Genomic DNA, 27906 nt, shown 5'->3' with positions numbered 1-27906 from the left:
ATCTGTTGATAATCGGTGATATCTCTCTGCCAGACGTATAAGGTTTACAGTGTTCGGTGAAAACATCTGAATTCATATTAAAGCCGCTGATCATAGATTAGTAAATAATTCTTTTAACCTTTTATTGCTTTGACAGTTGATGCCTTGATGATGGATCACATGCCGCATCAGTGAAGTGTGACAGGGGCATGTCTTAGAGTTTATATGTACTGATAGTTGATGGATGGTGTTTAGAAAAATGTGAAACACTGACAAATAAACAAACAAGAAAACCGATAAATCGCCCGCTGCTGTTGCCATGGTGACTGCCATCTCTCTCTCTGCCTTCATGTCGAGTCCCGTCAGTGTTTTTGCAGCGTGGTAAACAGGAAGTCTGTGCAGGCTCGATGGATTATGGTAATGTCCCAGAGGCCAGGTGCATGATGGGAATGGAGATGAATGTGTGGAGGCTGGTCGGGTTGGAAATGAGGCAGATTATGGAAATATGATGGTCTGGAATTCAAACTTTCCTTGACAGCTCAGAGACTTAGTGAGTCTTATCTCACACAGATTAACTTTCTGGGGAGGTCTGCCCCTGTCAACCTGTCTGTCTGTCTCTAAAAATTAAAAAGCCGCCCCCTAAAAAAAGAACGTTTAAGTACAAGAGCATTCGCTTTCTTCCCCTCCTCTTGCATGTGTGTGAGCCAGTCACTGATGGACAGATCTTCTGCAAAGGTCACTGTTCAGCATCAGTCTTTGGTCTCTCTCGCTGAACATCAATAATCAGAAAAAGAAAAAACAACAAAACTAATATTACTTCTGAGCTCACTTTCTATCTTTGACCATGCTTCCTTATTAATATTCATGAGCTGAGGGTGTGAATGAAGGTCAGCACAGGAAACAGGTGAGTGCCCACCCCTCACCATAAAACTTCATGAATGTTAATGAATGCACAAAGGAAGCTTGTTAATATTGATGAGGCAGTGGATGTAACCAGGGCTGCTAAATTGCTCAGGTGGCATTTAGAGGCCATGTTTTTCTTAATGTGTTCCTACAGTGGTGCTTTTCAGGTTGAGGGTTACACAGTGAGGGTTAAAGATCAAATCTGCATTAAATCTAACTTTGCATTAGCTTCGTGATCCATAAAAGTCCTCTGTGTGTCCTGAAGATCCACAGAAATACCAAAATGAAGGATACTGTATGGAATGCCAAGTGTGTCAAAAAACAACAAATAATTCATGTCCGATTTCAGTTCAGGTTTGCATTTTTAGCCTGGAAATATGCATGACGTGCTCGTTAGGGGAAAAGACAAAGGAAAAAAATGATCCCGACATATGAATAAGCAGAGAGAAGAATTGTTTGAGTGTTGGCTGCTGCAGTGAGATATTAAAGCTTTCAAAGGTGACCATAAAGCAATCCTGAGCCCTCTAATGAGAACTTAAATGTATAAAGAAAGATAAAGCATTCTTATCAGATTAAAAAAAAAAAAAACTCAACTCTTGTGCTATCACAGCCTCCCTCGTGGCAGTATTCTGGGAGGCTACATTTAAAGGACGTCATTTGCATTTTTTTCATGTTTTGGAAATTTTATGGATGAATAACTGAGTGTACTGAGATGCTTTTACTTGTCCACCCACTGTTTTCTATAGCGAGCCATTTCAGTAGCCTGTTGGTAATTAGGTTAAATATTTTTGTTAATGCTTATGGTGCATACCATACATTTACATAGTCCTAAAATTTACACGATGTGTCGGTTGTCAGTCATGTTAATGTTTTCGTGAACCTTGCAATGGTATGTTGCTTTGAGCTGTTGAGTGACATTATCTCCTTTTCTTTTTTAATAAAGGATGGTCTAATGTCTCCTCTGCTAAAGAAATCCATAAAAGAAGCACTGAAGCAGTTAAAAGAGTTCTACCAGCTTGGTTTATCACTGCAGATCAGGAACGTTCTGTCAGGACAAGCAAGGCCAGCAGTGCAGTGAACTCTAAAAGGATAAAGCAATTAAATGAATTATTAAAATTAAAGCCTACCAAAGTTAAACCAATCTCTCTCCTTGTATCTTACACAGTGTTGCTTCTTACTGGTTTGTTTCCATCATTTGAATTACTGCTATCTGGTGGTCACAGATGGCTACTGTCTCTGGAAGCAGGTTTAGGCAGGTTTCTGCTTGACTACGAGCAATTGGAATCTGTAGTGTCTGTTGTTTGCACATGCGCATTGTTGATATATCTCTGGTCTGATGAGAGACTAGCATGCTAGCCAAGCTGGTCCTGGCCCTTCTTCCACTGTTCTGAGATCAGTTACAATCTGCTTTTTTTTGTAGAAACAGAGCTAGCATTAGCAAGTAAATGAGCACCCTGTGGTTCATCATTAGAACAGATGTTTTCTGAACCTTGGCCAACATGGTGATGTTGAGGAGCAAGAGTGTAGTGTGAAGTTTTTAATAACCATCCAACCAACCATCTATAGCATGTTAGAAAATATCACACGGTGCTCAAGTTTTTTAATTATGCTGTGATTTTTATTTTATTAATATATATATTTTAATACGCTTTTTAAATCAAGGTGTAGAACTGTTTTTCTGAGTGAATTAAAATCTCATCATAAGGGCCTCTGCATGCCTTTCTGTAAGAGCTACTTTATGCCACTGACACACTGACTTTCCTTTCTAAGCAAAACTCACTATTCAACCACATCATTCCTCTCTGTCTCAGGGCAGGGTACCTCCCACAGGGCGTTCCTTTGCAGCTGATTGGCTACCTGCCAGAGGAGACGTCCTTCCTTCCATGGCACGCTGCCAGCCGAGCGCTCTACCAACTGGACAAACTGCTGGACCGCACAGATGAATACAGGCTGTTCAGTGTAAACAACCAATCAGTCACAATCTAAAACAGTCAATTAACGACTAACTACCTCTTGTTAGCAGAATAAACTGTCTCTTTGGCTGAACCTTAATAAGCCTTTATTATTGTATGTGCTACCAGGACTATGTGCTGAAGCAAGTTGCATCACGATACCATCAGATGGGTTGGCCGACGAATGGCCCTGGCACAGACGCTAATGTCCTGCAAGCATCCTACCAGACTGAGTATGCAACACACACAAACATTCGTGTTGGTATTATTGCACTACTAACACACAATCAGTATGTAGAAGGCAGTGCCCTTCAAGCAAAGAACACTTGTTCTTTGAATGAGAAACACCGTCCTCATCGCCGAAACACAGAAAACACAACTTTAACATCCTTGTAGCCTGTTTAAATGCTTTCCTGTCACGTTGTTGAAGAGATCAAAATGATTTATGACAGATTCTTGGGTTACTTGACTGAAGTATTTTTTATTATTATATTTGGACCCAGGCTTAGCTTAGCTTGAAGTTTGTTTGCTAGGCTGCATGTTGTCATTTCCTGGAGTTCTGAAGTTCAGACAAAGAAATTAATATCTACCATGTAGAAATGTGAAAATCTCAGTCACTCCACTCAGCTGTTTAACAAAAAGTACTTAGTCTACACAGTGAACCTTGGTTTGTATATCTTGTACACAATGTACTTTCTTCTTTAGTGTGTGAATTTGGATTCTGTCAAATCAGACATAACAAGTTCAAACATTTGCAGCTGTAGCAGATGCATTTTGTGAACCTTGTTAAACCTCTGGCCACAAATCTGATTCTCAAGGACAACTATAAATTTAATCTGCAAAAGCACCAATCACACACCACAAAACATGTAACCCCAGTGCCTTTTAAAAATCAACAAAGTTATTGTCCATAAGATCTTCACTTGAGTGTCTATTGTTCGATGAAAGACCTTTTTTTTCCCCCTCCTCTCTCCAGGGAGTTGCAGAGGGAGCTTATTATGTTAGCTTGCAGCTTTGGGAACAAACAGTGCCACCGTCAGGCCGTCGCCTACATCTCTGACTGGATCTCCAGCAACAAGAACAGGTACAAATACACACAAAAACTGTTTCGTTTAGTATTTGTGCCAACACTGGTGCAACATGCAAGACTGGAAGTGTTCTATAGATAAATGGGTGTTTAAGGACTCATTTTAGATGTAACGTAATTATTTTTAAAAAGGCAACTTATTTACCCGAGGGTGATGCGGTGTGCAGAGATGTTTCAAATTGATGTCAGAAATTAAACTGAGCAAAACGATTTGCATGATCCCACGGCTTTATAAACCTACTTTGTAAACATACAGAGCGGAGACTCTGCAGGGAATACCAGACTTCTGGTTACATCCGTCTGAGACCCAGAGGAACGGAAATTCATCTGTTGGCAACTAACATCTGTTTATTAGACTTATTCACTGTTTGAGGCAAAAAAAGGCAAACTGTCCTCTGAACAAATGATTGTTTTTGAATGAACACGTTTAGCGTTTTTGTGATGAAGAAAGTGTGTAAAGGAAAAATTGGGAGTTTAAGAGGATGACACCAGCTTTACTGCGTGACCGTGTTGGTCCAATCTGAATTCAAAGAAAAACAAATGTATGAGTGCCAACAAATACTAGCTACCTAATAACTACCCATGTGTGTATGAGTGAAAGGTAATGCATAAAATCCATTTAAAGAGTCTATTTTAAAAAGTGCTGTAAACTAAGTTCTGGCATGGTGTGTTGATGCTGGAACGGCTTTCAGATTTCTGACCTTTAAATGTAAAAGGCCCAACAAGCAGCCCTGCAGCAGCCGTGCATCCATCCAGCCTCCCCTCCCATCGTTTATTGATCCATTTGTTTCCATTCTTTTTCTTTTCTGTCTTTCCTTTTGGCTCTGGTTCTCTTTTTGTCTTTCACGTGCTGCTGGCTCCGTCGTTCCCTGTGTCTTTAACGAGATCTGCAAAATTAGATTTCAAACTGCACATTAAGTAGAAGCAGATGCTGGAGTTCTGTACAGGACAGCAGGGAGCCGATGATAGGAGGAATCCTGAAATTAACAAGAGCACAAAATTAGACTGTTTCTACTCCATCCAGTTGAATATATGATTGGATCTAAACAATAGGTAAGTTCTTGCTAATGTATGAAGTGCATTTTTCTGAATAATCACCCGCTGCAAAATATTTATAGATTCACTGCATTTACACCATCCCCTTTCCATCATCTCTGTTTTTCAGTTTTAGCCTTCCATTTTAAAGCTCAGTGTTTTATAGAGACCCATATAGATCCCATTTTTCCCTCCTCACTACAACACCGCTGTGTTTCATTCTCTGAGGTGGAAAAGTGCCGGATAAATCTACATTCATGCAGGATTAATCTCTCCAGGGGTGACTTTTTAATATTTCATGCTCTATTCACTGATTTTTAATCCCATATGGAGATTGCATGTATGTGATCTTCTTCCCCATGCCTGAGTATTAATTACCAACCTGTTTTTAATCAAAATGCTGCAATAATTGCCAGGAGAGAAAGCTCATCTGACCTTGTTTTATAATTACACAGAACCTCTTAATATCCACCAGGTTGCCAGAGAACCACTGAGAGGTAGGGTTAGGATTAAGCTGTATTTTAGACACATGCTAAATTAGAAAATGTTACTTTTAAAATCAGTTCTCCTGTGTTACACTGTGGAAAACACTGGTTGGAGATCACTGCACAAGCAAAACAAGACTATGCAATGAACTTACACTCTCATTGATTGTAATTTCAAATAGCTGTTTTGACGAAGGGGACCGGCTCTATGGCCACTCGCACTTAGTCGCAATCTTTAAAACAACTTTGGTGCATCAAGTTGATAAAAAGGCAATGTAACAGTAATACAGCCACATGCCAACCAGTTGAGTCTCCTGTTGCAAAGAGATGCGTCACAGACATGTGCTCATCAGCACAAACTGCCTCAGATTGATTGCAACACACTGGGAGTCTGCAGTTATGACTTAGACAGAGATTATTTGCAAACCTCTCGCTGTCTGAGAGTGATTGCAGTCAGTCTGAGTTTGACCGCTGTTGTTTAGAGACAGGTTGCCTCTCACCAGGTGACCTGATTGCCCCACGATCCAAAGTGGTTACCCGGAGGTCGAGGTTGTTACAGGCTCAGTCTCTCTGAGGCCAGCTGGTTGCTTCAACTACTTGCAATCAGTCACCAAAAGCAAAAAAAATTCAATGCAATCACCAGGCAACAACTTTTTCTAGTTGCAAGGAGGTTGCCATCCAACTTTTACTCTAGTGTGACGGAACCATTACATCCGTTTTGTCCTTAATTTTTCCAATTTCCATTTAGACAAGCCAAAACCCACATCAAGTGGTCGATTTGAATCTAACCCTAATACATGAGGATTGATACATTTAAACACACAAAAGTTTATCGGATGGATTTTTGATTTTCCAAAGTGCTTTCCCGTCAATACCAAACAAAATTGGTGGCAAAGTCACCAAACATGAACTGAGCTCATAACTCAGCAACACTTTAACCTATCAAAACCAAACTTGGGACACAGACTTGGGACTCCTTCACAAGGACACACAAGAATTTTGATGACATTTGACCCCTAGGTTGCGTTAGAATTAGAAAAATGTGTTTTGACCAATAACCACTCGTGTGTTCAGATTTACAATGACATTTGTGTGTCTGCTAATACTGTCAGAGGTCCCGACCAAACTTCATAGTAGCTTTTTGGACCCCTCCCTGGGGACACACAAGAAAACTGGTGTCATTACACCTTTGGGGGGCGCTGTAATTAACAAAAGTGTGTTTTATCAATGCAACTTGCTGGCAGATCTTAACACCTCTTCCTTACTATTCTCACAACTTGTTTCCTAGCAACTGTTGCGTCTCACTGCTTAGGTTTATTGGTGATTATAAACTGGCTTTATGAATGTATGGGTAAAATGTCCCTTGTAGTAGTCGGTAAGACAAGAAAAGTGCTATATAAATGCAACTACATCACATTACATTACTGTATGAATTAAAATTTATCAGCCGTGTCAGTACACAAATCTTAACAGCTTACTGGTGATCTGGTGTAGAAAGAAAAGGAACACCTGAAGCTGAACTTTGCTTATGTAACTCTGTGTGCATTAATTTTAAAGCTACTGTTACAGTCCCTGTGAAATGTGCCAAGATAAATGTAGCTTTGATATAAATAAGTTGAACAGCAGGCCCGTGTCACATCTCCATCTCATCCATATAAATCTATTCTTTTGTTTTGTTTTTTTCAAAATCACCTGCTGCAACGTGACTCAGGCACAAAAAAAAAGAAAGAAAATCTGAACAATGAGTGTGTAATTACAGCAGAGAGCAGCTAATATTTTAGTGCCTAGATCCTCTGGAATATTAATCATGTCCCACTGGGGTTACTTTGTAAATTAACCGTCTAAATAGCTCAAAACTGAACTGTTTTTAAATGAACCTTATACGTCTGCAGCCAGAGATGGATTATGTGGTAGGGGTTTCGGGGGGCAACAGTGGATCGCTAGGCCCCCATTAACCCCAGTTACTTCCACTCCTTGCTTTGTGTTCATTATTCCTCTGCTCAAATGCATTTTGATTTAATAGATTGCAAATTGCTTTAAGAATATGCAAACAAAGAATCTCAATACTGAACTACGACTGTGCTGTCCTAGCCTCTCTGTCCACCTCTTTGCTTCGGACTGAAATTGAATTTTTATTTGATAGATGAAATATGGTCAGACATTTATGGTTCTGAGGTTTAATGTCAGGTTGACATTTGCGGTTTCAGGTCAAATATCTTGACTACAGTTAATGGATTCCTGTGACATTTGCACATTCATGTCTCCATGAAGAGGAGTTGTCATAACTTGATCATCTGGTCTTTAATCTAACCCCAGTATCAAACCAGCTCCAAGCCATCCAGCCCATTGGTTAATGATCAAACTCTGTTAATGAAAATAAGAAATATTAATACAGGTCTGTAACAAGATGCAAACATGGCTCTCTGCATAAAAATCATGCACTGCTCACCCACTTCCACCCTGACTTCCAACTACAGGGAAGGAGGAACCAGACAAAATGGAATTAAGTTGGGTGGGACTCACGGTAAATCCCTCTTTTGGAAAGTCAGATATTCAGCCTTAATTGGCTATTTTGAATCGATCTTAAAAAGTTATTTGGTGCAGCTGAAGTATAATGACTTGCTTGGAACCAGATCATTTCTGAGGCTGAAAAATTAACATCCCAAATCTGCAGTTCCAATAAGGGCCACTTGAGACTGGCTCCAAAAGCAATCATTCCCCATAGTAACCCACTAATGGCACAGCAGCACAAAGCATGTTCCCTGAATGTGTCTAGTTTTCCCATTCACAGCACTTCTACATAGGGTGATTTAAAAAAAAAAAAGAAATAACTTCCATAACTCCATCCTAACATTGGAGCTAATTTTTAATGGAATTGTCTGAGATATATTATGGCTTGCTGTGTCGTACAGACCATCCCAAAACTCTTAATTTCCAGTATTTTTTTTAATCTCTTACTTAGCATTCATTAGCACTTGCATATCTGTGAACTGCATCCAAACACTTCATGGAGACGGCTTGCTAATCTTAGCTAGCTAGCTGATAATTTAGCGGCCCACCCTCTCATGTAAGTGTGGTAACTTCTGGAACCAACAGGCCGTAGGTAACTAAACCTCACGGTTGGCTATGTCCATCTTTTATATACAGACTATGCATAAATAGGACCCAGTAGCACTACACTCTGCTCTGAATATGCCTGACTGGGGAATTTGGTGTAACAATGTTTTTAACTACCTGACTGAGAACATGCTTCTCTGTTGAGTGCTTTAAAATCCTCACAGGATTACTTTCAAATATCCATATGATATTTAGACTGGAATGTCAGACATACTGTACAGACATATGGACAGACAGACAGCAGATGGTGGAGAGCCATGTTTACTGTCGGAGGAGGAGTCTGATGCAGGGGAGGAATATTTCAGGAGAAAGACGGCGCTTTAGGACATAAACTATCCTCTGCAGACTGTTGAAACACATTCACACACAAAGGGAGTTAGTTAATGCGATCAAAGCCATCTGTGTGTTTTATTACATGGAGAAAATGCAACATTATGAAGTTATTTTCATTGTGCAGGTGATGAAATAGATGTAATAGCAGGAGGAGAACACCGAGTACTACTTGATGTTTTACATGATTAATAACCTGGTAGTGTTATCTGGGTAAACACACTCGTCATCATAAATACACACACTCGAGTGTGCGGTGTTTGGCAGCTGTCGCCTGAGAAGGACTTTAATGCCACAGTCAGCAGTAATGTGGAAGTTAGCCAACGGGTGTGTATGTGTGTGCTGGAGCTTGCTCTTAAGTGGAGCATCTCTAAAATGATTTCCCAGGTCGCTGAATGATGTAATTGTCCCTGCATCACTCACTCTGTGCTCACACTGAATGCACACACACATATTAAACACACACATTTTAAAAATACACACACACTCTGTTATAGTCCACAATATAATTTTGCTGCCAGTTGAGCTCACTGTATTGAGATGAAAGTTTTTCGTTTTGGTTTGCTGACAATTTAGGTCAAGTACTCACACACCTACACACACACACACACACACACACACACACACACACACACACACACACACACAAACTTTATAGCACCTTTTTTGCTTTACTGATGATTCAGGCCAGTAACCAGCTGGGACACGGGGTATTTAACCCTGTGAGGTCTGAGCTATCGGACATGATGGCAAAAGTGTGTCATTATATCTCTGAAGGTGACCTGTCATGCTCCATATTTGTGTTCTTGGACTTTGTTAGAGTAGCTTTGCATGATTCACAGTTCAAAATAATCTTGTCTGGATTTGGGGCAGATTCTTAGTTCATCCTCTGATGATTTAGCATCACCCCTTCAAGGCCACGCTGCCTTTAAGCCAGCTTTTGTCTGAGTGGCTGATCCTTGTAAACAAGAGAGTCAAACAGCAGAGGCATGCACTGCAAAGCAGGATTTCCTCTTACCTGGATAAGGTTCAGTGTTATGGAGGTGTTTCTTTATTTCCTTGTTGGCTGCAAAAATGTTTTAATCTTATTGTTTTATCAGCATTAATATATGATCCTAAAAGAGGGCACTTTTGTGCTTTATATCAAATTTGCACATAGCCTAGTCTAAGGTCTGAATTCTGTTTTATGTTTATTCTTCACCCTTGAGGCTTCAGCTGAAAAGATAAAAACTAAAACTGTCTTTAAGCTTGACTGAATGGAATATTCCACTATAATCAATCAGATTCTCCAATGCCTTGGTCATAGAGCTGTGATATTGATAAGTCTGCTACCTTACACAGTCTACATTTTTGCCTGCTTTCCTTCCTGGCTTCAAACAGCCTAACAGCACTGTACAGTAGCACTTTTCCTTTCTTGCACACAATCATGCAGGCTTTTAATACTAAACCACTGTACAGTGCTTTTTCTCTCTCTTTGTCTGCAGCAGCTATGTTGCTTTCTGTATTAAGTGTTTTATAGCTTCATATTTTTCCCAAAGTTCGATTTTTATCTTTCTCTGTAAAATCAGCCACTGTGCTGCCAGCAGATTGTGATTGGTCAGATGCAGCCAGTGCCACCTCTTCCATGTAAACATGCTCATCACTAGGTTGGAAAACCCTGAGTTATCTTAATCAGCTTCATGTAACCACCTATCCCGATTGCCAATGTTAGGGTGAGTGAGTCTAGATAATGGAAAAGTACCCTGAGTATGTTAAACTCACTTTGTAGTACAGCGCCCAGGCTGGCTCTGTGCCTGAGATGGTCATGGTTGAGTCAGAAATTCTCCACTTATTCTCGACTCTGTGGAACTCTACGTAATTAACTCACTGGCAAAATAGGAAAAAACAAAACCGTTTTACACAACACTACTACCGAGTAGTACTACTCAGATCATTTTCTCAGCACTTACCACACCTTCCCAGGAGTGGTCGGCCTTCCAAAATTACTTCATAAGCACATCAACAACTCATCCAGGAGTTCACAAAAGAACCCAGAACAACATCTAAACAACCGCAGGCCTCACTTGCCTTAGTTAAGGTCAGAGATCATGATTCAACAATGAGACAGAGAGTGGGCAAAAATGACATCCGTGGGAGAATTCCCGTCAAAGTCCAGAGGTGCTTTTGCATGACCTAAACAGGCTGTTTAATGCTGGAAAACCCTCCATTGTATCTGAATTAAAACAATTCTACAAAGAGGGGCCTTAATTCCTCCACAGCGATGTGAAAGACTCATTGCCAGTACAAATAAGTAAATCACGTAAGCCAAAACTTTCTGCCATGCTGATATTTTAACATAAACTTGTGATATAGTAATAGTGCCCACATCTATCTTAAGCTCTAAGCAGCGAGCTGAACAGTCCTTCTGTGTGGGACTCTTCCCGGTTGCAGTGTAATTGTCTTTCTCTGCGTGTGAAGTGAAGTGATCACGCAGGTGTTCTGACTTGGCCTAATGAGTTTGTGATTTGTTTTTGTCTCTTCAGAGGTGCATCAGTGTAATTGCTCCCCTGGAAATGATAATGAAACTCAAGTTTCACTCAGCATTGTCTCCTTCATTCCAGGCAATGTTGTTGTCTATGTTTTTAACTCATCATTGTAAATGTGCATGATGGAAAATAAGGAAAAGGATAGCAGGTCCTCTTTTTAATGCTAGAGGTAGTCCTGAGAAATCTAACTGTAAGTTCATGAATTTACTTAAAGGTTTCTTAGAAAGGCTCAAAGACAAAGCTTTTTTAGCTCAGCACAGTAATCGAAGAAATTTGAGCTCACTTGACATAAATCAACATGACCCCCACCAGCCTGATGCAGGATTGGTCTTTCTCGTCTGAATACATTGGTCAACATGGCTTTTGGACTGGTCTTATGGAAACCTTGTGAGACCAGATTTTCCTCATGCAGGAACGATCTTTCAGTAGACACAGATCTAAAGTTTAAAAGAGATAAATAAAATATCATAGAAGCACTGCAAGGAGAACCATCTGTGTTTAAACAATGCTCAGTTGGTACTGAGGGGCCCAAAGTGTGCCAAGAAAATGTCCCTCACTCCATCACACCAGCAGTAGCTGTTGATATGAGGCAGGATGGATCTATGCTTTCATATTGCTTACACCAAATTCTGACCCTACCATCCAAATGTAGCAGAAACTGAGACTCATCAGACCAGGCAACATTTTTCCAATCTTCTTTCGTTCAATTTTGGTGAGACCATGTGAATTTGTAGCTTCAGTTTCCTGTTCTTGCTGACAGGTGTGGCCCACCTGTAGTAGTGTGGTAGCAGCTTATCAATAGCAAGGTAGGAAACATTCAGTATTTTTACTTTAAATGGGACAAACTGGGCATCGTGTTCTCTTAAATAAGACTTTAAACATCAAAAACCCATGAGGAAAGTCATTTTCTCTTAGTTACTTCTTTACATTCAGACTTATTTTTCACAACCAGAGGAGCCACCCCCTGCTGGCCCATTTTTGGGCACTTAAACTTGAAGCTGCGTCTGTCTTTTAAACACAATTATGCGGATGTGGGTTTTGTCAGGTAAATATGAAGTTTTTATGTTGTTTTGACAGTTGTGAACATTTGTGTAGGCTCTACTTTTTTTTTTTTTCTTCACGGATGAAATGGGATTCATGGTGTATCAAAGGTCTTGCTCGAAGGGCTTCCAGATCTAGCTCTTATCAATCAGCCTGTACCACCAGGTGTTGCTTTTTTCCTCCAGCAGGCAGATAACTGAGAGACAGTTTGTGTAACCAGCATTCACTGCGCCAGGTCGCCTCACAGATCCCACTTTTATTCCTCTGCCTGCAAATGATGATACATACCACAATAATAAATGTTGACACAAGTCGTGGGGTGCTTTCACAGCAGGTTCAAAATAAGATACATCATTCAGTTTGTCTTCAAAGACTTTACAAAAAACAACTTTATAGACATAGAGTGACAAAGACCTGGTTCATTTGTCAGCTTCTACTTTAATAACCTTTGTGAGGTTACAAAAATGAACCATTTAGAAGCAATATTCATCAGCACTGCAATAAACACCGAGTGTTTTATTTTAAATGGGGGTAAACAGGCCAAAATATGCCAGAAGAGGCATTTGTGACCTAAACACTGGCAGCAATAAATAAAGAAAAATGCCAGAAGGTGATTTCAGAGCAGATTTTCAGTTATTATATCTTGTGCACCTTCTTTGTTTAATGGCTGGAGAATCAGCTCCATCAGCTGTTTATCAAATCAAACAAGTCTGTAATATTCTGATATTAGATATGAACCTCTTAACACGGTCAGTGCTAACGTGTTGGATGTTAAGAGGTTAATGGATGTTAATTTGCGTTTTCCTTACTGGTAATCTAGTAAGGGCTGTGGGGGCAGCAGGCTAATCAGCGACCGACTCCAGCTCCTCCAGGGGGATACAGACGCATCGTTTGTATTTGCATTTGTATTTTTTTCAGCAAAGTGAAGCCATTATTTTACTGGTTGATCTACGTTCCTACATTCGCATGTGGACTGAAGAGTTTGGTCATTCTGGAGGTGCTCAGAGTGCTACCATCAAAAGGAGTCAGTTTAGGTGACTCAGGTATCTGACCAGGATGCCTCCTGAGTTCTTCCTATGTGAGGATGTTTTGGGCACCTCCAACTGGGATTTGACCTGATGGCAGACCCAGAACATGCTGGAGAAATTGAATCTCTCAGTAAGTGTTGAAAGGGAGAGTCGCTGCTTGGTGTCTCTGCTTAGACAGGTTTTATTTTTGTACTTGTCTGCTTATTAAATTAATTACTCATATCTGGGAAAGGGTCAAAAGACAAAAGCAGCTGGTCGATCATGTAGGTTGTAAACCAATAGCAAGGTTAATGAGTATTTAGAGGAGAAAACAGGTGAAAATGGAAATATTACACATCCCAATGACAGTGATTAATATAGCTAAACACACTCTGTTTCCCTGTGCAAGGATTTGTAGTGACATCTTGAAATGAGTGGGTTTGCAATTCTTCTGATAATCTGGTCGCTCGTATTTCAGTAGACACAGATCTAAAGTTTGGTGACTTTGCTGTGAAATATGGGAATCAGCGTTTATCCCTGCAGCTTATACTTCTAGATATGCATAAAGTTCCATAACATTACTGCTTCACAAGGAGCCTGATCCACCCTGCCAACACAATTAGCACTCTGTCTGAATCCACTAAAGCACTTGAAGAAATGCCATGGTAGTCCATGTTATGAATACAGTAAGGCAGCAGCTACCTGCTGCCACACCACTGAAACTGTTGTGAATCTCTGCTGTGAGCATTTTTCAGCACAGCAACGTGATTGGCTAATGTGTTTCCCAGTTCAGTGGAAATTCTCCTATAGATCTCTACTCAGGATTTATGTAGTGCCATGTCTGTCTCATATAAAGTGTGTTTTCTTAGCCGTGTGTCTCGGAGCTGGAACTTGGAGGGTGACTAGAACATTTGCTGTGTTTACTCAGATTAAAGTTTGACTTGGCAATTGTGACTGCAGCTGAGACAGAAGCTGTCTGCAGTCAGCACTTCTGCACGTCAAACTTAAAATGTATTCCAACACAATAAATTTAGAGGTGTGCATGCCAATTAGACTTCCTGAAACTTTCTAAAGTTGCAGTTGTTTGAAAGTGTCTGAATGTGGTTCTATCTCTGCATTTTATGACCACAGCAGGAGGAGGAGGAGGAGGAGGAATGTTTTTAATGGAGCTTCCTAATGGAATCAGAATTTCTCACTTAGCACCCAGAGAGCATCCTGGTTAATCCTGCAGACATGTCTTATCAGGGCTTTTAGTTTTATTACCTTCCTGCCCCTGCAGGAAGCTGGTACTGCAAATAAGTCACATCAAGTACTTACATTCCTTAAATGTGCACCAGACTTTACTTTTGCTGTACTGGTAATTTGTTGCATCGGGGCAGATTGAGTTCAGTCGGTCTGATGGTTTGATATTGTATCCGTACCCTGTAGGATTCCTCCTAACATCCGTGACATAGTTTACTGCACTGGAGTCAGCCTGATGGATGAAGACGTGTGGGAGTTCATCTGGATGAAGTTTCACTCTTCCAATGCTGTTTCAGAGAAGAAGATCCTCCTGGAGGCCCTGACCTGTTCAGACAACACCTTTCTCCTCAACAGGTACATATGACTCTGCTGCTTCTGCTGCCACAGGTATTCGAAAAATTATTCTGCATTACTTATTTTGCAAAGACTCAGTGAGGTGTCTGGTTTTTAAATAAGACATGGGAAAATTTGTTTTGAAAATCGTTTACCAAAGTCCTGCGATGCAATATCATTGATCTACCCAGCAAACGCTCCCTCTTGGGGCCCATGTGGGGGCGCTGTGGGCAGCCCATTGTGGGCCCTAGTACAGATGTGATATGTGCTACTAAGCAGCGCACCCACAGTATGCCCACACTGTAGGTAAGGGGTCACCACAGAGTGGATTTGATTTTTACACCAGATGCCCTTCCTGACGCAACCGCCAAGGAATTTATTTCTCCTTCCAAACCAGGAATCTTCTGCTTGATAGTCAAACATGTAATCCACTTGCCCTGAAAGGGAAAAAAAATTCTATAAAATGGGTTAGTCTGACTTAGAAAATTGAATATGGCCTAATAACTCCCACTTCTTTAGTTCTTTTATCAATAAGATCCAGTTTAACTTCCATTTTACTGAGTCAGAATCAATCACTTTCATATTGTGACAGTGGAATAAAACATGTTCTGTCATTTCATCTTCTCCACAATAGTTACATTTCCCTGTAAGGTTTCTCTTATTATAAATAATATGCCAGTAAATATGCCCAAATGAGTCCACAGCAGGTGGGTATGTGTGTCTTCTGTGGGCAATACCACTATGGGTTGCTTATAGAAAACCCTCACAGGGACCAAAAAAGTGTGAAACTGCCATGGGCCCCACAAAGGCTAGCCTGCATGGGGCCATCTTGCTGTGTTAAAACCAGGTTTCAAGCAAACCTTTCACTCACACAGTAAAGCGTGCCCAGCTTTACTGACCTTTTTTACTCTAATGGAACATTATTCAACAAAATGAACATCCTGTTGTATTGAGTAAGACTTGAAACTAGTGGAACAAAAGCAACACCAGCACAAATGTAATCAGGGTTTCATGGCTAAAAATGAAACCCGAGCCACTTATGTAGACTCTGCAGTGGAGGGGAGCATGGATACAGGCCAAGTGTGTCTGAGCATTGGAAATATGAATGATGATGGTGGCACAGCATCCACAAGTGAGATTAACTTAACCTCTTAACACCCACGGGCATTTTTAACTTTCTGCCTGTGAGACTGTGCCAGTGTCAGGGACACAGCATCTGGCCTGAATTGTAAAATAAGGCTATATTGTTGCTGTGAACGTAATTCACATCTGGATTATCTACGACCTGCTGTTTCTCTTTAATTGCATCTTGCATACATGTTATGCAAATAGCACATAATATTAAATTGTTAAGACACTCATTAGACATGCTGATGTGAAACGACATCCACATTTATTTTGAGCTTTTATAGGTGGCTGAAAATGAGGAACCAAAGGTGCACGACATAAACTTTAATGAAGAAACGTGTTGAAGAAAAACAGAAAGTGCTGCAGGGAACAGTTTGGTTAAGTCAAACTTAGATGAGGTCTAAATAAAACATTATCAACCAAAAGAAAATGGAGAGAATAGAATAGAACTAATAGTCTATTAATAGTTTATTAATAGACTATTAGCTATTATAGAACTAGAGTTTGTTCATGTTTGGAAGATGACTCGGATGTTGATGAGTTTTTGCTGAGCGTGTGTGCTCGGCTACATTAGCATATGACACACAAACCTGTGAAGAAGTAAGAAAAAAAAAAAAAAGGTGACTGAATCTTTCCTGTCAGGTGAGGTCTGTTAATTGGTGAGTGCACTGACAGGAAGAGGAAATTGCTAATTGACAGAAAAGGTGTGTGCAGTGAAAACTTGCCAGGGGCGTTACATGCACTGAAATCCAGCAAGCCAAGTGCATGTGTGTGCGTAAGTATGCATGTGTGCAAGTGTGTTTTTGTGTGAGTGTGTGTATGTGTACACAACACAGTATTTTATCAGGAGCTAACTGCCACTATCGCTCATTGAGAAAAATTGCAAGGGTGAATTGCACACACATTCACAGTGAGAAAGATCACTGTGTGTCTGTGTGTGTGTGTGTGTGTGTGTGTGTGTGTGTGTGTGTGTGTGTGTGTGTGTGTGTGTGTGTGTGTGTGTGTGTGTGTGTGTGTGTATCAGGTATTGATTTTTCAAGCCACAGTAAACTGTTCTGCAATCAGAGAGGTGGTACTGTATGTTCAGATTGCAGCTATCACGCACACACACACACACACACACACACATATCAAGGACCACAGCTCAGAAACAAACTGATTGGTCACACAGGAAATGGTTTCAGCAGAGGGATTGCGTGAAGAGAGAGAAAATTGATTTGGGGGTTTAATGAGAAGATGGCAGTTACAAACAACGAGCCAAGCAACGCACGCACACACAAACACACAGTGAAGCAACAGAAAATAAGGAAAAATGAAGGTAAACTTCAAACACAGCGTTGGATGATTGAACATCAGTTTGTAAAACTTCTTTTGTTCCAGCTCTTTGTGCTGCTCAGTTTCACATCTCAAAAAATAAAAAAATGTTGATTTGATATGTTTACACATCCAATTGATCCCTCTGTGTGATCAGCATGTTTCTCTAAATCCCTTTAAATTCCCTTCAATCCCCTTCCAGCTGGGAGTGCCTCGCGTGAGTGTTTCAGAGGGCTGTTTCTTGATTTGTCAAAAACACTCTCCAGCAGCTCTCAGGTCAACAAAACTACAAAATGACAACTTGACCTTTTCTGCCCAGATTACATCAGGGCTGCCAACCTTCCCGCTGTCGTGTGACACGCACTTTTACCTTCTCACACTGCACGAATCTCACACCAAAGCCAAAATCACAGAGTTTAAACAACTTTATAATCTTAATATCAGAACATGAAATCGATTTTACATGCTGGAGAGAGACGCACAAAACTTTCTGTGAGAGTTTATTAATCCTAAGAATCGACAAAACTGTATCAGGAACCAAAGCTGGTCACTGAGATACTCTCAGCTTCACTGGATCCATATGTGCATGTGTAAAGTAAAAGAGTTCCATGCATTTTGGTACATTAGACTGTGATTGTGACTTTAATTATTCACGGCTATCTATTATTTCCAACACAAAGACGAGTTGTGTGGAGTTTTCGTGTTCTCCCCGTGTCTGCGTGGGTTTCCTCCCACAGTCCAAACACATGCAGTTAGTGGGGTTAGGATAATTGGTGATTCTAAATTGCCTGTAGGTGTCAATGGTTGTCTGTTGCTCTGTGTTAGCCCTGCGACAGGCTGGTGACCTGTACAGGGTGTACCCTGCCTCTCACCCTATGACAGCTGGGATAGGCTCCACCCCACCCCCCGAATTAGATAAGTGGAAGAAAATGGATGGATGGACAAAGACAAGCTGCTGAGGTTGGGGAGCGGTCACAGAGTCACAGTTTAACTGTGAAATAATTTTCTACATACCAGCTAAAACTAAAAAGATTTTTTTTTAATATTTTTTCTCTTTTTGCTTAATTTTAACATCCATATTTGCAGCACTTTTTTGTATTAATATTATGAGTGTGCTAATGTTTGTTGAGGACAACCTTTAGCATGTTAATATGTTAGCATATACGGACTGGATTTTCATCACAACTACATTTGCAACCTTTCCATCCTTTTCTTTGTGTCTCCCAGGCTGCTGAACCTGTCTCTGACCTCAGACCTGGTCCCGGAGCAGGATGTGATTGATGTCATCATCCACGTGGGCAGAAACCCTCAGGGTCGGAACCTGGCCTGGAGATACTTCCGAGAAAAGTGGGACATCCTGAACGCTCGGTGAGAACGATCAGAGAGACACGTTCTGTACATGTCGCCCTGCTGAGCTGGCCGGCGAGGAACTGAATGTGTCTCTCCTCATTTCTGTTCAGATACGGTGAAGCTTTGTTCATGAATTCAAAACTCATCAGTGGAGTCACAGAGTTCCTCAACACTGAGCGAGAACTCAATGAGGTGAGTGAAACCACCATTCTACCCTGTTTTTATAGTGATGTTTAAATCGTGTAACACTGATTTTTAAAAAAAATATTTTTAATGTTCCGTATTGGCACAGACGGGCCGGCAGGTGTCACACTACAGAGAGCGGCAGCTAGGGTTTAGAAAGATGTATAAACTGCTATTTTTCTTTCATTAAAACAAAAAGATCCTCATCCTGTCAAAGGTCTAAACCCCATAATTTTAGTTTTCTCCAACACCATCAAACCATGAAGTGTTAAACTGGCATGAATACAGACTCAAAGACATCGGGATCTTCAGTATTTTTGCTCTCAGTGCATTCCTGTGACACGATGTCTGTAAAAGGTGGATGCAGCCATTGTGACGTCACACTTTGTAAAGGTAGTAAAGTCAATCTTGTGTGGTAACAGTTTCAGCACAAACTGCTTTAACATCATTTTTGGCTCTAAAGGGAAGATCATGTTGTGTCGAGTCAGACTAGAAACTAGTGTCTGACAACAAAAACGCACACTGAGCGTGTCTCCTGTGGTCACAGCAGACTTGTTTAGAGCTCAACAGTGAAGGAAAAAAGTCCCAGTCATATTCTCCACAGGGATTTTGATTATGAGCCATAATGTTGTAACCATCCAAAGTAGACTTGATTCTACCCACAAATGAACTGAAACAGCAACTGATTGGTGGAGGTTGCTGTTACCATGGAAAAGTTTAACCTAGGAGATGTCAGGTTGCACAGTAAGTGGGAAACATCAGATACTATGAGGCTTTACTCGTCCTGGTCCCTGGGTTTCCTGCCCAAGTTTTGGGTTTTGTATTTATTTTTGGATCCTTGTATTTATGGTGTCTTATTATTGAGTTTATATTTTTATTTAAGAATTATTGCCAGGTTGGTTTATTTCCAGGTTGTCTCAGTTTTGCCTTTAGGTCTCTTTGAGGTCAGAGTTCATTCCTTAAGTTTCAGCCTGTCCTGCCTCCCCCGTGTTCCCCGTGTCTCATCGTAAAGTCTCGGTCTCAGTGTTTCTGTCTCGACACTTCCTGTTTCATTTTCCTTTCTTCTCATCATCCCCTGATTGGTTGCACCTGTGTTACCCATTTGTTCCCCATGTCTCCTCTTGTCCTTCCTCGTGTTCCCTTTGCTTGTTTAGCAGAAGTCAACTTGCAATCACAGCTGTTGCCATTCAATGGCCTTCAGGTAAAATGCAGGTTTAAGGCATTTCTGCATTTACTCCACATTTCAGATTACATCCATTTTGTATACTTGCCTGTGGTTACTGCACACCATCAGTATCACCCAGTGACCGCAGAGAAGCTTGAGTGCAACAAGTTATAACTCACTTTTATTTAGATGCAGGAATGGTGTTAGAGTAATTTGGAAAACCTTAAAGACTTTCATCCTGTAGGAACTCTAAAGATTTTGTCCTGAATGTGAAGTGAGCAAAAATAAAGGCGTCTATATCCTAGCAGGAGGAGGATCGGCATGTTTTCTGCATGCCAGTATGAAAGCTTGAACGCTAGCAGGACCTTGAGATTAATCATTGTGTAATTGTGTTCTCGAGAGGCTCACAGCTGGATCAATATTCCAAATTTATTGTTGATTACTCAGAGAAAATAGAGCTTGATTAGCAATCTTAATCATTCCTCTGCGAATCATTTCACAGCTACTGTGCTTATTGTTTGATGGATACAGATATAATCAGATATAAAGTTAAAGGAGGAAAAAAAGGCTGTAGGTTTTTCTGATTAAAATAAAAATCTGTTTATTCATATTTTTGTGATTAATATTTTTTGACACTCCTGCTGGAATGGTAACAGCCTCAGATTTGGCTTCGCTGTCAGTGAAACCTCAGAACAAAACCATCATAACTCTAAATACAAGAACCACAGAAAATGAGAGGCGTGATGATCCTTTAGTTTAAAAAGGGTCTCAGGGTGACTCACACAGGAGAGGAGAGGGAAAGTGTAAAGATAACAGAAAGGGAAATTATGGCAGAGAAGAGGGAAGGAAAGAGGGAGCAGAGGAGTGCACAGTTAACGATATGAACTGTAGTAAAGTGAGCTGCAGGGATGGATTTTCTCCCGCGCTCCACTGAATCTGTCAAACTCAGAGCTACATTAAGTTTCCTTTTTGGTTCTCAACTTTAAAAAAAATCTAATTAATTCACTTCCTTCAACAAAGTTTCTCTTTTTGACACACAAAAAAAGAAAAACCTCAGATGTTGGAAGCCTTCTGTTAATTTGCAGTCCTGTAAACCAAAGTCTCATTTTGATATCTGCACTTTCATGCTGGAAATGCTAATTATAAATCTTTTGAACAAAGTTTTTTTTAATACCTTTTAAAAGACAGTTTAGCTCGAGTACGTCCCATGTTCTTACTCAAATATTTTTCTTCAGCTGTGTTTAAAAAAGAAACACACATCAGCTGTGTGTTTCAGCCTGCTAATAGACAAACGTATATGGACGCTTTTTATTAGTTTGTCCAACTGTATACATACAGGCTCAAATATATACATACACACACTCAAATCTTTTAATAAGTGGTGCTGAAATTTCATCAAAGTCTTTTATCTTCTCGTTAGTGATCATGATTGACTACAGCTGGTTGTTTCATTTTGCCAGTATAAAAAGGACTTTTCTGACAGCACTCGTTGGATTGACCAACAATGGGAAAGTCCAAGGACCTCAGTGAAGATCTAAGGAGAATTGTAGATTTGCACAAGTTGGCAAGGTCTCTTGGAGCCATTTCTAAACAACTGCAGATTCCAAGATCATCCGTTCAAATAACTGTACATAAGTACAAGTTATTCAGCTGTGTCACCACTTTGCTGAAGTCTGGAAGAAGACCCAAACTGTCACCCTCAGATGAGAAGAAACGAGTTAGGATGTTCAGGAACCAACAAGGCTCAAGCCTGCTATGAACTGGAAACTGCTGAAGCATCAATGTTCATAGCGAAGCCAGTTTTCCATCACCATAGACTGAGAGGGTGCAGACTAAGAAAGAAGCTCCTGCTCCAAAATCGACGACTTCAAGCTCTACTGAAATCTGCAGCTGCCCACATGGACGAGCCAAATGCCTTCAGCAGAAACGTTTGATGGTCAGAAAGACGAAGACTGAGCTGTTTGGACAAAACAACAAGAGCTATGTTTGGAGAGGTAAAGGTGAGGCTTTCAAACCTAAGAACACTGTACCAAGCATGGTGGTGGCAGCATCATGCTCTGGGGCTGGTTTGCTGCCAGTGGTACTGGTACACTGCACAAGGTGGATGGAATAATGAAGGAGGAGGACTACCTCCAAATTCTTCAGCTTCACCTCAAATCAGCAGCTACATGTTTGAAACTTGTAGACAGTTGGATGCTCCAACAGAACAATGATCTCAAACATACATCCAAACTGGTTTTGGAATGGATAAAGCAGGATAACATTAAGCTTCTGGAATGGCCTTCCCAAAGCCCCGACCTCAACCCTGTTTAAAATGTGTGGACTACACTTACAGGCTGGGTCTGTGCCAGGAAACCAAACAGTGTAAATGAACTCTGCCAAGAAGAGTGGTCAAGTATCCTGCCAGGATTACGACAGAAACTTGTTGATGGCTACCAAATGCACCTGATCAAGGTGCAACTTGCTAAGGGACATTTAACCAAATATTAGTGGAGGTGTGTGTATGTATTTGAGCTTGTGTGGATTACAGAAAATTAAAAATAAATTCAAACTTGTCCATCTAGTTCTTGTTTTTTTAAAGTAGTTAAAAATGCTGTACAATTATTCCTCCCTGGAAAAAGAATAGTTCAAAGAAATCATTGAAAGCCTAAAATTCCCACAACATTCACGTCCATGATGAGTTGATCGAAACTTCTGACCACAGCTGTAAAGTCCAGCATACAGCTGTGTGAGCTCCATTGAAAATCTTATAAAGTCATACTTAAACTGATTGTATTTGCTTAACCTGAGCTATTTTGTAGAGTAAGGAAGCTTCACCGTAGCCTGCATTGTTGCATTCTGTGTATCTTGGAAGTATTCTCCAAGCTTTATCATACTGGGGGGTATATGTGATTCCATTATATTTACAGTTCAGTTGCTCAGGTCGTGTTTCACGAGCAGAGTAGTGTTCCAGCTTGCTGTGTGCATTGTGATGCTCTACTCAGGGTAATAAAAGGAATATCTTTAGAGTGGATTTCAACCCGTCTTGCTAATGACCATCAAGAGTTTGTAATCATGCATCACAAGTACCATTCAAGTTAAAGAGTAACAAAGAATAACTGCATTTAAATTTCCATGATTGCAGTATTTAATTTAAAAAAGGTACATTTACACATACCTGCCTAAAGTAAAAGAATATCATTGATGCACATGTATGTAAAGAACATTAAACAAGACACTGAAACTATCTGAGTCGACTTTAAGCACTTTAATTTAAATGTAATGAAACGGTACATGTGCCATCATGTCGAGGTTCATCAATAATATATTAATCAATAAAATAAAATAAAATGTTTGCATTTAAGTTGTTCCAGCTTTGGGGGGCTCACAGTGCAACTCTAAAAGCTGTGACTGAGATGTGAAAAAATCATCCAGGCTTATTTCAGTTGGACTGCAATGGTTATTTGTTATAGTTCCCATCTAACTTTGTGTTGGCTGTTTGAGGAAGATCCTGCGAGCCCTGACCCCATTAGTTCCATCCAACACCTCTGGGGTGAACTGGAACAGCAACTGTGCTCCAGATTTATCACCCAGCATCAGTGTTGGAGCACACTAGTGCTCTCATGGCTGAATGGGACTAAATCCCTGCAGCCGGGTTCACAATCTGGTCAAAACCCTCAAACTTAGTTTTTTTTTTCCTGCTCTTGGCCATCTCAGGCACATGGGGGATAGGAGCCCCACCCACCTGTTGCTCAACCTATTGTTTAAATGGGGCAGCCTATCAGAAGAAAGCTGGCTTTAAAGGAAAGGGTCAGGGGGCAAAAGAAGCTTGCATCAGACAGTGGATGAACTGAGGGGCTGCACCAAGGCCCATTATAGCATACGGATTACTTTGAACTAGTAATAATGCATATTGACTCTAGTAGCAACCAAGAATAAAAATATAGGCCTGGAAATGAGAGTAACAGGTGCTCCTGTACTGCATCTGTCGTAGCTCCAACATAAATGTTTCAACAAGCTTGAAATGCCCTGCAGCTTTTCAAAAATCTATATTTACGTGAATCATTTTAAACTCTAGTTTACTCGAGTCTTCCTGAAAGTTATTAGAGAAATTAGCCTCTGCGTTAGGGCTCTCCATCCTCGTTTCAACACTGAGGGGTGTGACAGCATTTTTTAGCACCTATGGGGGAATATTTCTGTTCTTCTCACATGTTAGTTGCACACTTCTGATACTCTTTTTACTTTTCTACCATCTTCCTTTCTTTCCTTTCTTCTTCTTTACTGTCTAATTTCCTCCTGCCACTGTTTCCTCCTCTGTTTCTTCCTTCAGTTAAAGGAGTTCATCCTTTCCAGCGGTGTGGGGGCGGGGCCTGCATTGCCGCGGGCGCTGGAGGTTGTTGAGGGCAACGTGCGCTGGCACCGCCTCCACCGGCGGCAGTTCTACCAGTGGCTACGCAAACCTCCCAGCGCCACCTTCGGCTAACACCGCCGGCAAGCTAGTGAAATGACTGCAAACTGACTGCTACGCTAACGCCCTGCTAGCTAGCAGATGCAGTCAGATGGAAGGGAAAGACGACTGAAAAACGAGGAAGACTCGAATGGTTTCTTTACTGCTTTTGATTTTTAAAGAACTTTAATTTCATTCTTTTTAGCTCCACTGGATTGCTTTCCTCCACTTGTGGCTGATGTGGTTAAATTGGTTTCTGTGCTATGAAATAAGTGTAGCCTCCTTTAAGGGTAAAGCTGTAAGATCACTTGCAGTCATTGAAAGAAGAACCAGATTAAAAATGGCCAGCAACCTGAAATGACCAAGGATTTCCCCAAATATCAAACATTCACAGTCTAGGTAAAACAAAAAAACAAAAAAAAAAAAGAGACAGCCCATGGGGACAACTTAAAATGACAAAAATTAGCATTCAATGACTGATGTGCGATACTAGCTTTTCTTTTGCTTTAATAATGAGAACCTAACCAGTAGAAAACATTTGATTGTTTAGGTTCAACCATAAATTGACTTGAAAGGAACCAAAACAGACCATGCAACACATCCAGAACAAAGAAAACGTTACTCTTAGACAAATCATAGGTGTAATTGCCTGCATTTTCCATCCATTTTCTCTCTGCATTTTGATTGGCTAATTAAAGCTACAGCTTGGGGTTTTCAGCCCTTCATGGCTGTGATCCTTGCTGCTAACCAAAGATCCAGAAGAGTTTAATCGGTCCTGCCTGTGTTCACCACATTAAACCGGCTGACGGTAAAAGGCAGATGCCCCGGCAGTCAGGAGCATGTCGATCACTGAACAGAGCTGTAATTAACACTACATGGACTCGGTGTCCTCTGATCACACTCAGAGGACTGATTCATACTCATTAACGTTCCACAGTGTTCACACTGTTCAGCCTGAAATTAAAGAGCAGCTTTTGGGGTTGTTTTTTTCAAGATCAAAAACTCACGCAGTTTTTGGAAATATCAGTGGGTTGGGTTGGGGGGGGGCTTTTGTTGGGGCCTTGTTTCAGAAATGTCCTTTGAACATAATCTCACAGCACAAAAGCTTACACACAATTTTGCTCTAAACCAGAGAAAACACCATGTTGAAGAATAACAAAGGTCTTTTTTCTTTTTCTACAAACAAAGCTGGACAGCATTTGAGGGAGATTTTAAAAGAAACCCAAAAACAGTCTTGGTGCATAAAGGGGATGTTGGGATCAAGCAAAAGCATAAAGAAGACTGAACAGGACAAATTTTACAATTATCTACACTTAACAAGTTAAAATAGAAACACTTAGCATCAACTTCAAAAACACAGTCGTGAGTTTACCATGAAAGGTATTTTCCATTTGTCGATTCATAATTCTGTATTCTGTGCCCTTGGTATAACTCAATATTGCTACCTGACATGAAATTGAAAGAAAAAAATGTTTAAATGTATTATACATATATTTTTGCATTTATATCGCCAAATTAAAGAGAAAGGAAAAACAAAGTGAAATATAAACTCTGCACATCTTTCATTGGCATGGACAACTCTTAGGCTTAATGACTCTCTCTCTGGACACTGTGTTTCTAATTTAATCGTAGTTGTAATTTTCTTTTAAATGTGCACTTGCTGATTTACAGTCTGAAGATTTCCAGCCTTTTAAGGCTTCAATCCAAATTCCTTAATGAGCAAATCCCATTTAATTGTGAGAGTTTATAACATAACAAGTTGCATACACTTACTGAACCCTTTATTTACACCTGTTTAACTTCTCGTTAACACAATTTTCTGATCAGCCAAAAGCATGGTAGCAACTCGAAGCATTTAAGCATCTAGATGTAGTTAGAACTGAGCATCAGGATGGGAAAGAAAGGTGTTGTAAGTGACTTTTAACATGTCATGGCTGGTCTGAGTGTTTCAGAACCTGCTGATCTACTGGGATCTTAAGGGATTACAGGGAATGATCTGATCAGAGCAGGTCCCTGGGAGAAAATGCCTTGCTGAAGTCAGAGGTCAGAGGAGAATGGCCAGACTGCTTTGAATGATAGGAAGGCAACAGTAACTTAACTAACCACTCATTACAAGATATGCAGAAGAGCATCTCTGAATGCACAACATATTTGGCATTCATAGACTGAAATGGCAGAAGGTCAGCATGGGATTAAACAAGAAAAGGGATCCATTTTAAATGCTTTATAGTTTAACCCATTTCAGCAGTTAAAATATTTAAAACAATGAAAATACATTTACATATTGAGTCCTATTTTAGCTTGATATTACACATCTCAATTATGTGAAAATGACAGAACCATGGTCAAAGGCACAAGTGGAAAATGCCACTTTAAACCATTTAATCTGCATCCACCAGATCACCTGGGAAGCACTTAGGGGTAGGTTTTAACTTAAGGTAAACAATCATAGTTTCAGAAACAAGATGATGTTACCTTTAAAAGTAATTGTCTTGTTTAGGTTTCTAGGTTTGCAATTCTTCTGTTACATGACTTGTACTTGGATATGCCAAATACATATAAAGGGTTAAATGTGAACCTAATCCTAAGCATTTCACTGGCGACCTGTTTGATGTGAACCAGTTAATTACTTATTTATGAAAATGTAGACCATTTAATACCAATTTCATTTAAAAATAATTTGATCTTTGATGTTTTTATTTATTTAGTTCTTGCACAAAACTGGACCAAATATCAGGTTCGCATTAAGACTTTAATATACACACACTGAACTTTGTTGTAAATAAATGAAGCCTTTTACCTCCAAATTTCAAACAAATAAGTTGCCAGTGATTTTCCAGATACACATTAACATGATCCAGTTAACTGTCTGAGCATCATCATTGGTAATAACCCCAACCCTAATCTATCACAATATGCAATTAAATAAAACAAAAACAAAAAATACCTTTCAAGTCTTGGCAATCAGGAGATAAAGCAAATAATCCTTCTAATCAACATCAATATCATAAAAAACAGACGAGCAAAAAATACATTTTTTTTCTTGTCACTGAAGCATAGGGTTAGAGTTTTCTGCTAGTTTTTGGGGTCACCAATTATGACTTGGACCTCAGAGCATTAATACATGACTTTCGTAACCAAATTGTAGACACCTGCATCCACACAGTTAGGGGTCAGTTGTAATTGTAATAGTTTCCCCAAACACCATTCATATCAGATCTGTCCGTCAGAAAACCTGCTATTTTGTGACCTCCTAAAGTCTGATAGAGTCTGATAGGATTAACTGAATGGCAGATGGACGAGA

General features: G+C 40.2%; 1 protein-coding gene across 1 annotated transcript in view; it reads left to right on the top strand.

The window, feature by feature from the left end:
• Positions 1-25603, top strand: part of LOC115773465 (thyrotropin-releasing hormone-degrading ectoenzyme) — a 220608-nt gene extending 195005 nt beyond the window's left edge. The window contains exons 14-20 of the mRNA XM_030720212.1: positions 2694-2841; positions 2964-3067; positions 3811-3918; positions 14890-15057; positions 18706-18846; positions 18939-19020; positions 24486-25603. Of these exons, the coding sequence (XP_030576072.1) occupies positions 2694-2841; positions 2964-3067; positions 3811-3918; positions 14890-15057; positions 18706-18846; positions 18939-19020; positions 24486-24638 (904 nt within the window). The 3' untranslated portion in view covers positions 24639-25603. The remainder of the gene's footprint in view (positions 1-2693; positions 2842-2963; positions 3068-3810; positions 3919-14889; positions 15058-18705; positions 18847-18938; positions 19021-24485) is intronic.
• Positions 25604-27906: the final 2303 nt, after the last annotated feature.

This window comes from Archocentrus centrarchus, chromosome 23 (assembly GCF_007364275.1).
Source record: "Archocentrus centrarchus isolate MPI-CPG fArcCen1 chromosome 23, fArcCen1, whole genome shotgun sequence".
Taxonomy (NCBI): Eukaryota; Metazoa; Chordata; class Actinopteri; order Cichliformes; family Cichlidae; genus Archocentrus; species Archocentrus centrarchus.
This window is presented reverse-complemented; position numbering and strand designations above follow the sequence as displayed.